Genomic DNA, 11,224 nt, shown 5'->3' on the forward strand with positions numbered 1-11,224 from the left:
GGAACTTCTGGTAATGGCTCTCAGTCTACGAGAAGAAACACTGTGGAGGGCAAGACATAGGTTTGTGCTTGGTATACCACTGAGGTATAATAGCAGCTGATGCATCAGTTCTTCCTAAAGGCATCTATCATACAAATAGCTTGAAAAAACAGCACTCATTTAAAATATGTTTTATTATGCCGCTTGATGCAGCGTATATCCCTTTGGACTGATTATAGCAATTATTCCTAAACAGTTCCATAAATGTGTCTATTTCCAACACATACTGTAGATACAAAATTGATCCCCAAGGAAACAAAAGTAAACTTTCACTTCTGCTTAATACACATCTTTCAACATCTGGGAACTCAATGGGCCTGATTCTCTTTAATACTGGCACTCTTTAGAGGGATGAAAAAAAACCCCCCAAAATGTGCATCAATTACATTTACATCCATGGTATCCTCCTCCATGCTGTCAGAGATATATAAACTGTCGTTGTGTAAAAGGTAATCAATCTCCAAGTAACGATCTTTTTTTTTTTTCCCAGTTTTCACTTGGTATGCTCAGTTCTTCAGTCCTTAAAATTTAGTTGCTTTAAGTAATGCTGGCACTCTCTTTTTACAGAACTGAAAAAAAATGATTCAATAGCGTATACAAACTCAATGAGGCAATGCTAGGAATTCACGGTAAGAGACGGATATAACCTAAAGAATTAACAGCTGAGATTTTTGTTTCATAAACTAACTTACTTTGTTTCAAAACTGTTATTTCCCCTTTTCTTTTTCTCCTGGCTCTCTGTGAGACCCTCAAGATCCTTCCTTCAGGTTTGTCCTCCTAAATTAAAAGAAAGAGTACAGTAGCCTCATTAGTTCAGAAGACACCCGAGGTTTAACTGTGACTTCATTTAAATGGCTGCTGACATCGCTCTCTGCTATCTCAAAAAATCCTGCACATGTCTAATAAAACCAAAGCAAGTCATCAGTGACAAATCACAGTAAACATGGTGAAAATGACAGACAGAGTGACTCCAAACACCTGGCACTCAGCCAGGCAGCCTCGTCTAAGCCAGGGACATATCACTAAGTCTTGGGCAGGCCTGGCTCAGTCAGAGATAAATAGCAGTATCTTTGGTATGTTCGTGCTCCCAAAATGACTTAAAGGAAACCTCTCACAGCTTTAGTCTGTTTTCTTCAAATGTACAACTGCTTTACTAAATATAAAATGGCACCGATCCTTTTTACTTATCTCACTGTCTGTGTATTAACAGTTTTGTTAGCACCTGAATAGATGAACAGAGTGAGTACTCATTTGGGAGGGCAGATGCATGGAGGCAAGAGATGTTTCCCCTGACTTTTGACTAAGATACTGCTACACAGAGAGCGACAAATTCCCTTCTAGCAACCCTAGTGTCTTCAGCCTTCTGACAATTCAGCAGTTGCAGAGCTCTCCCCTTCTGCCTCAGAACTGTGCTCCTCCCAGCAGTGTCACAGCCATTACAAAGAAAACAAGTATTACAAAAAAGCAAACATGGGAACGCACTGTGACAATTTATCTATGCTGAAGACACGGGCAAGTCTAGATTAGTATGGTTATCCCTTTCAATTATTTTTGTTCTGTTCTTAAAAAAGGAGGGAAAACAGACAAAAAACAGCTCTTCCCAGTTCATTGTCAACACTTAAAAGTTACTGATGAGGCATAATTAAATTAGTAAGTGAACCAACTACTTATTGTGGCTCTGACAGTGACACTGTCACTTCCCTTTACAGACTGATGAAGTTACTGATATTGCAATATAAGGCAAAACTCTCACTGAAATACTTGCAAAAATGGGTATATGATGCATACTAACAATTTCATCAGGATTCTCTTTCTTCTCCCCATTATCCCTGGACTCTTCTCTGAGAGGTAACTTTGCTTTTCTTTTCCGAATGCCTTTGGAATCGTCTTCCCCATTAGTTTCCATGCTAGGCTTTTCCTCCTTTGGTTCTCTATTACAAGAGTAATACAATGACACAAAGCCAATATTATTTCACTTCTCATATTCATAAAACAGGTACAAAGTGAGTAAATCTAAAGGTCAATTTTTGTAGGCCCCAGGATATTATACCAAATATATTCTTAGAAATACTACTGCAAATTACTTCTGTCAAAAGAATTAATCTGAAAGACACACAATGGCAACTGCAAAAGGAAAGGTGTCAGCCTACGCTGAACAAGTTCTGCATGTTTCAAACAGTGTACCTTTTCCCATGTACCATCAAGTCTCACAAAGAATTAAACTGTTGAAACGTTTGGGACTGCAGAGCAGTTTACAGGAAGGCAAACAAACGTAATTGTTAAGGCTGACAGATCCAATTGGAGAAAGATGGTATTAGACTGTACAAATTGCTAAATGAGCCATCAGAATAGAAAACTTTCAAGCAATTAGCTAAAACTGAAGGAAAATGCACAAAACCATAGATGCTAAAAACTGCCATAATGCAGTAATATGCAATACAAGAACAAGACATGCTAACACAGACCTTTTCTGATGAGATGAACTGCACTAGCTGACAGAAAATGAACTCAGAAACTACAGAATGCTCATGTTTTCATCCACTGTCATCTACAATATAGCTCTTGCACTAGTCCACCACACCAACCATCTCATTGTCCATTTTCTTAATTCCAACAATTGTAAAACAGGATGGGAGTCTGACATTGATTCATGCATCCCATAGACTCTTTCACTGCTCGTATCTGACAGCAGAACATAGCACACTGAGTAAAGACGACTCTCTTCTGCATCAGTGTTGGATAAAAGCAAACGCTGTTAATGCATTTACATGAAGAACAGTGAAAGAACATTATAAACTGATGGAGACTCACCAAAACATGGCTGCTTAATATCTCCCTTTGCTCCACCATTAATGTTTTATCCCACCATTTTCATCACATGTTGCATTTATGCCAAATTCTTTGTTTCTATGCTTTATAATAGCACCTACTTGTTTTTTACTTGCTGGGCACATTTCTGGCTGCAAAATTTCCCCTCAGGAACAAATTCTTCTATGGTACCATAACGGTAACAGTTTTCACAGAAAACAAGTCCATCCATTTTTGCAGTTTCCTTCAACCTTGTGGGGATCCCTGTCTTTTCTGAAAAGGCTGCACAATGAAAAAAGTAACTTCACTTAGGTAGAGGTGACACATTTCCAAGCATTCTCAGCAGGCCTTGCCAAGCAAAGAGAAAAACAGAAGTCACATCACTCTCGTCAGAACAAAGAACTGAGACTTAAGTGCCTGTATGGGGCCCGTGTTCCTGACAACAAATCAGGTTTTCATACCGCAACATGAGAGACAGGAATCCATCAAGTTCATGCTTCTGTCATCAGTGGTACCACAACACTCCTTGATGTGACTCCTTGTAGAAGGAGTTAATTTTGTGACAGGCACCGTGCTGACTGCCCACAGAGTTATCACTGCACGGAGTCCATCACCTCATTACATGCCTCATTTTTGACCTATATACAGCGTAGTTTGGGAAAAAGGTTTGGGCGTGGAGTTTTCTTTCAGTAAGTGAACTTATTTCTGGAAGTAAATCACTGACTACATTCTACAGTCTCACACCAGTAGCTATTGCTCAACCTGCCTGAGGTCTACCAGAAGTAAAAAAAAAATCACTAATTTGTAACAAAAAAATTTCCAAATACTAAGTTATTCACTCGTCCTAAGCTACAATTTCCCCACAAGAGGCGTGTAGCTTAGAAGAGGATACCATTGCTTTCACTCACAGGCAAGTATGAAGCACTGTCAATCTCTCCAGCTTCTAGAGCAGGTTGTTGACTCTGCATCCCCTCAAAAAATAAACTTCAAGTCACAAACTATTTTTTTGCTTTAGCACTGTACCATCTTTGACAGTAGAGTCAAATGAACTCTAGTGTGCAAAATAGCTCCACCAGAAAAAATATATAATTTATGTGCTATATTTACACTCCAGCATCATTAGTGGTTCAAAACAACTATTTCCTCTCACAATGGAAAATTTCAGCACTATTTGTATTTTGGGACAGCATTAAACTAATCAAGGATAATGTAAGGTAGCAGTAAGATGGTTTTTTTGCTATGTTTATGTGTCCATAAACACACTTAGATTCAGTAGCAGCATTTATTCTCTCTTTTTAAGGTTTACCAAACTGTAGGGGATGGAGTCATATGCTTTACTGTAGATAACTGTGATCTCTCAGTCTATGGAGAGAACTTGTCACGCTACTACACAATCACACTGCTGCCAGTCTCATCACAGATTTGAAAACTATCATTGCCTTGGAGACAGACGTACAGAACAGACTAGCTGTGTCTGAGCCCCAGACTACTTTCCCACCAGCGTGAATGTTTCAGCAATCCACAGAAGTCACACGACAATTAAGACCTAATGGTGGGGGAGTAGCAAAGGAAAACCTTCATTGACTTTGCTTCTCTTGCTTACACTGATGATTATTAAACCAAAATTCTGAAGTCTGCTTTCGAAAGGACTTAGAGAATGCATATTTTAAAAGAAAATTGAGAAAGCATAATATCAACAAGGGAAAAAAAACTATGTAGTTGCAAGTAATCACAAAACCAGTCGTGGCATTCTCTTCCACTCTACTCCATCATTACTGGAGTCAGTATATCAAGATCTTCAGAATTTAGGACCATGTAAGCCAATTTTCTTCAAACAAAAAAGGTGTATCCTTACATCAGTATTTTAAGTCCAGGAAATGTCTTATTTGTTAGATAGATACTACAACTATTACAGTTTTGTCATGCAAGAAAAACATCAATAGTTACTACACATTAATTTTAATACTGTAAAAAAGCATGGCCAGCAGGAGCAAGGCAACAGTGCAGACATACATTGACACCAGTGGTAGCTGAGCAGCAGCCAGTATCACGTGAAGGCAGTTTGCAGTGTGTGGTACTTCTGTCACAAATGAACTGTAGGCAGTTAATAAAGTCTGCGGGCAGTCTGTAGAACCAGCTCAACAAAAATAACATCTAAAAATTTCTCAGTAATTTAAAGTAAGAAATTGATTAAATCTGCAAATTAAGTAGAGGTAAAAATACCTATTCTAAATTAAAAAAAAATATTTTTAGAAAAAAAGAAGTGGCTGTATTAAGCTTCAGATGTTTAACAGTGGAATTATTTCCTTTTGAGTTAAAATGCACTTAACTGCATACTTATTCACACCCCAAGAAACAGGTAACATCATCAGATATACTCTGCGTATTAAAGCAAATATTTCATTTTTTTTTATTTTGGGGAGCAATCTTTAAGAAAAAAATGGTACATTAAACAAAATACAGTCAACCACAGAAAATGTTTACCACCTCTTTACTGACCTTCTTGAGCAGTTGGAACCATCCAAGTTGTAGTAGCAGTTGCCTTTTTAACACTTTCCATCTCAGTTTCATCTGTAATCACTTCTAGGGCCCCAAATTCATTCACTCTAAACTGCAAGACAAAACAAATAGCATAGAGTATAGTAATCTCTTATAGTGTCTTCTTCCATCCACTAAGATGGTTTTTACATGGTGTCCTCACCATATTATTTAATTTCTGTGTGATTCTGCTTATCCTCAAGAAACTGAACCCAAGCCTTTCCTGTTTCTATCAAGCAAAATATAAACTTCATTTTGTCATTTAAAAATATTATTCTGCAATAGATATTGATAGAGATGCCTCCACAGCAGATCGATATCTAACTTTCACACAAAAATCAAAAAAAATCAGTAAAAGAAATTAATGGGAAAATCTTATGACTGCATGCTTTTAACTGCTGGCAAAACCTCCACATTCCTGTCACCGAGTATTTTTGTCAAGGAAAAGGGAACTGAATGTCAAATACAAATGCTTCACACAGTACAGAAATTTGAGCATCCTCCGAAAACACAGTACTTCTCCACTGTAAAGCGCACATAAACAAACTATCTTGAGGCAGTTTATGAGCTGTTTAATTACATGCTGAACATAATATCACTGCCAACCAGAAGCAAGGCTCAACAATACCCCACATGCTGTGCTTACACAGGAGCATCAGGAGTTATATCTATCCTGCTGCCAAGCGGAAAAGCGTCTTCAAAATGCTGTAATGACTCCAGTGTTACCAGATGAAAATAAACCTCAGTTTCCCAGTCACTACTTGGTTTGCAGGCCCAGCTGGTTACACGTGTTGAAACCCAAGGCAGCATTTTGTCCATGATTGCTCTGAACACCAAAGGGGTGTGACCCTCTCAGCCTCACCACACAGGACCTGTCTCTAGCAGTGAGGTGCTCTCATCAATGGAGCTCAACAGGAAAAAATTACACCTAAGGGAGTCTTTCAAAGCTGCCCAGTGCCCACTTCTAAGAATATTCCCTCAGGGCAGTGGCACGAAGCCTATTTCTGTTTTGCTGGTCAGGCAACTTTACCTTGGGAAAATGAGAAGGGGAACAATTGCAGGTACATTGATCTTCTCTACACCGGAGGCTGCAGGATCAATCACTCCCACTCACTTTGCACCCTGCTATGGCACAGTCCTTAAAATAAGCCATTCTGACTGAAAGCAAAGGCATGTACATAGCACATGTGTGCTATGTACATATGTGCATAGCACATAGTGTGCTTTCATTACTACAGTCCTTCCAGCAAGCAGCTCAGAAGTAATAAGCTGAGCCCAGGGAGAGGAAGGAGAACCACACACAGTTGTATGACTTCTGGAGCCAAGATTTTTACATGCAATCAGCTACACTCACAACAGACATGCAAGCGTGGACAAACTGTCAATAAATCCATCTGGACTGAAAGACCGAGAGTTCAGCTTTGAAAGACAAGCAAACGCACTAACACCACATGCTCATACTCCAGTTTGTGGACAGACATTCACGCTGTTCCACCCAAAGAAAGGCAGCGTTGTTACCATTCAGAAGAGGATCCTTGTGTTTTATGGCTGACTTACACAACTAGTCTGGTTCGTGTTTTGGTAAACTCATTTCTGCCATGAGTCTTTTGCAGCCTCTGCAATGGGTGGATACCAGAGGGAAAATCTTACTTGCTTCCAAGAGCTCCAACTCTGCAACAGCTGCCTCAGCAAACAGACTGCAAGCACCAACTAAGACACGGTGCTGCAGCCCACCAACCAACAGGTCACAGGGAGATTACAACCCAACTGCTGGAAACACTCTCCTGCACCTTCATACAATATCAGCAGCAACACCCATACACCAAAGGTATTTCTGAACAGTCCAATTAATACTTGAGATATTTCTGCACAATCCAATCAATGTCCTGACACTATACACACTTACCTCCTCCCTCAGAGCCTCCTGTGGTATGGAAGGATGTCGCCATAGCTAGTGCAATGACCCACAGGGCTGACTGAGAGGCATCAAACGAAGAAAGACAGCTGACTGCTGGGAAGGCTGCTCCCAGCTACCCTTCACCAGAGTCTGTTCACGGCAGCGAGAGCTGAACCATTAAGCAAGCAGCTCTTCAAAAGCCAGGCCACCGTGCTCAGATGGGCACAGTGATGGAGGGTAACCACTTGCTAGCAGGCAGAAGGGTGTGACAACGCTACTGTGTCACTCCCTCATCTGACCTCTCTGTCTCCTGGTTTTAACCACAGATTCCCCTTTATCAGAGTCCTCCAGCTCCTGTTTGGACACAAATTCAAAGCAGCTATGTTGGCTTTCATTTACTGCTTTCCTAGCTACAGCTTCAGCATTACGGTGCATGCTGAGCTCTCTACAGTTGACCCCAAAAAATGTCTCAGACCTGGGTACTCTAATTTCAGCTTAGGAGGCTATGCAACAGAACACTTGTGACAGAAGTTCATTGCTTAAAATGGGATAAACAGATGTACACAGCAGCACGCTGCACAAAGCCAGTGCACGTTAAGAGCTGGTAGAACTATGTGCCAACTAGTGTCTGCTGTTGAAAGTTATGATGGATCCACAGTTTTCTGAGAAGTAAAATTTTGCTGCAAGCCACAAAACTCCTTAGAGTTCAATATGCATTGAATTAAGGGATTTTCCTTAAACTTGTCTTCATTAAAGCAAACAGCAGGATTCCCACTGATGGAAACAAAGTCAGGCCATTATCAAGTATTTTGTAAAGAAGCTCATGAAGCAGCCTGATTTTTGTCACTTCAATGTTTAGAAGAAAATAAATCATGAATCTTGGTGGGTATGAATTTAATCTACTCGACTTCCACCAAACATCTGTTTGCAAATTTTAAGTAACCTCTCCCGTACTACAGAGACAATGTCTTAAAAGATCAAAAGGCAAAGATGAAGACGAGAAAGAAACCTCAACATCTTTCATGAGCAAATTCACAGTAAAATAAATAGGTATAAATATAACATTTGGATAGAAAATTTAACTTTCAGGGCTTCACGTACAGGTGAGTAACAAGGGCAAAAATTACACATTTTCAAGTTACTGCTGTTCTTCTAACATATCATAAAGTGAATTGGCAGGATAACTCCAACTATTAGTGGGTAAGTTTACAACACAGAACTTGCCTAGCTGCCTGTTTAGCACTTTCCACAAGGATCAAAAAGGAATTAAACAGCAGCTTCCATCTAAACATCACTAGAGGTTCCTTCCACTCAGAGCTCAGATACATTTTCACATTCTCAGGAAATGATGCCAATATACCAGGACTTATATGGCTTAGATGACTTACATGACTGTTAATTTAATCCCTAGGAACATTTTAATACTCATTCAACAAATAAAGAACACACTGAAAGAAATTAAGGCTTAAATAAACAATAATCAAACATTATAAATACTTTCTGAACAATTTCCGTCTGTCCACATGCTAAATTCATCTACAGGGATCACAATTAGTACCAATAAACATTTTTTTTAAAATTAGAATTGCATTAAAATTTACACAGGACTGGAACAAGTATTATAAATCACTGCAACGAAGCCTTTGTAGTATCACACAAAGTACTTTGTAAGTGTTTCAGCTGTGCAGAAGTGACTAGGTTTTCTGTTACCAGTGCCTCTAGTGAAAGTCCATTCCTGAATTCCTTTCTCAAAAAATTTCTTCTAACTTTTCATTTACATCTATTCATCATCCCTTTATATCCATTTACTCTTAACCCAACACTACGCTGTGAATTTTATAGCTCTAGTATCCTAGCGCTTACTCTCTGGGCATACATTTGAAGCAAGGAATTATGTACCCTCAAACTTGATTTTATTAGGCTAAGCACAAGCTCTCTCTGTTCCTCTTACGAAAGTGGCTCTCCACCTTCCTGATCAGTCCATCATTCTTTTTCTCAGTGAACATGACCAAAGCATAACAATGCCGGTGGACGCCTGCCATCCCTCCTCCAGTGGCTTTAGGATCTTTCCATTTCTAAAGGAAGTTCTCTGCCTTATTATGCAGGTTGGAAAGCAGTCTGCAGTTTTATGATGTAGGGGGAACTATATGTTAAAGGGGCTTCAAGTTCTCTTTCTCCACAATTCATAAAAATACAGTTTATTTGTCAACAGGTGGGATAAAAAAAAATTTGCAAACAATGTGAAATGTCTACCATATTGCAGATTAATTCTTAGAAACTCATACCTACTGGAAAGAAATATATAAATCTAGTTTCAAATTAAGTCCCTGCTGTTGCACATGTCTAATTCAGAGCAACAAGGATCAGACTATCTCATTTTGGTGTTACTTATGCCCTTTTTAAGAGTGTACAAGATCATCAGTACCCACAGATCAAACCAGAAGGAAGGCTGCTATCAGTCTGACCTAGTTGAGAGGCGTCCCTGCCCATGACAGGGAGGTTGAATTAGATGATCTCTATGGTGCCTTCCAGCCTATGCCATTCTATGATGATGATGATTCTATCTCATACAAAATAAAAATATTATCTGGGAGAACAGACAAAAACAAAAAGGAAGAGAAAATGAAGCACAATTGAAGTGCAATAGACACAAAAGAAGAAAAAACTCCATGCATCTTAATGCACAGTTTTAAAATACATTAGAAAAACCAGCCAACACTACCATCTACTGGGCAAGGTAAGGACAAAATGTTCACGGCAATAAATATAATTGTTGCTGCATTCTGACAGTTACTTCACGACCGAAACTTATATTGACCCCACAGTAATGCGACTGTGAATTAGCTCAGAAGAAATCTGCACAATTTATATTATCCAAAACAAAAGTAAATTGAGTAAATGCTCTTTATGCCTATGGAGTTACTAGAAGTAGCAGAACTATATGGCAGTCCATCAAGAGGACCAACATCTGGGACCCCAGCAGTACAAGATAAAAAAAATACACTCAGATCTCTGGTTAGCAGACAGTTACCGTAATTCTGGATTTTAATCTCTGTTTAACCACAGTGATTTCAAGGGTACTGCTCAGATAAATCAGACCTTTTCTGGCATCTTACAGTTCCTCCTCTCTTTAAAGCAAAGGAATCGCCTATAGACATTGTAATGTCCAATCACATCCTGCTACATGCCAAACTACTTTCTAAATAATACTTGAGTAAGTCAGTAGATGCTAGAACTTGTCCATTTAACCATTCTCCTCTTCTATGAGTGTGTAATACAGTCTCTACATGCATGACCAAATATTATTTTTTCACAGAACCCCTGCCCCAGGCAGGGGCTGAATAGCATTCAGAAAATGAGGCAGCTGTTGGGTATTTTTATACTCTGTCTTCAAGCAGTAAAGTCAGTCTTATTTACTCTACACAGTTTGAAAGTGGAATGGCTGTTTATATTCTTTAAAAAGCCTCACTGAAATAACAAAGAGCATGTATCTAAAAATGCTTTAGGCACTGTAGCAATTACTGTTACAATGCAGTGCAAAGTAATTCCTGAAACAAAACCTCTGTTCTCAGCCACTTACAAAAGAAAATAAAAATATCTCCCCCTAGCTCTTCATCCTTCTGAGCACTCTGCTCTCAGATTATTTCAAAGCACTCAGTAAGCGACATCCCTGACACTTGCCTGGTCACAAAATTTTGACTCTTTCAGGGACAGAGTAGGTTAGGGGAGCATGTCCCTGAACTTGACTGTTCCCTTTCTTTACTGATGAGAATGGATCCTGCCTGCACACTCGTGCTCTGCAAGTATGGCAAAAGATAAACATCTTAAGTGGGATCCCAGGCTAATATTTAGGGCTCCCTAAATCATAATCAACAGAGATTAAATTCCACACCAGAACCAAGGAGCAGAGCTAGACCCCGTCTCACTGGAACGATGCTGTCA

The 11,224-nt window shown here is 39.3% G+C and overlaps 1 protein-coding gene across 1 annotated transcript in view; it reads right to left on the reverse strand.

The window, feature by feature from the left end:
- Positions 1 to 731: 731 nt before the first annotated feature.
- Positions 732 to 11,224, reverse strand: part of LOC104277783 (lethal(3)malignant brain tumor-like protein 3) — a gene marked incomplete at its 3' end in the record, with an annotated part of 19,064 nt that continues 8,571 nt past the window's right edge. The window contains 5 exon segments of the mRNA XM_009874534.1: positions 732 to 792; positions 795 to 816; positions 1,832 to 1,970; positions 2,970 to 3,129; positions 5,347 to 5,458. Of these exon segments, the coding sequence (XP_009872836.1) occupies positions 732 to 792; positions 795 to 816; positions 1,832 to 1,970; positions 2,970 to 3,129; positions 5,347 to 5,458 (494 nt within the window).

This window comes from Apaloderma vittatum, unplaced genomic scaffold, assembly GCF_000703405.1.
Source record: "Apaloderma vittatum isolate BGI_N311 unplaced genomic scaffold, ASM70340v1 scaffold33398, whole genome shotgun sequence".
Lineage (NCBI taxonomy): Eukaryota > Metazoa > Chordata > Aves > Trogoniformes > Trogonidae > Apaloderma > Apaloderma vittatum.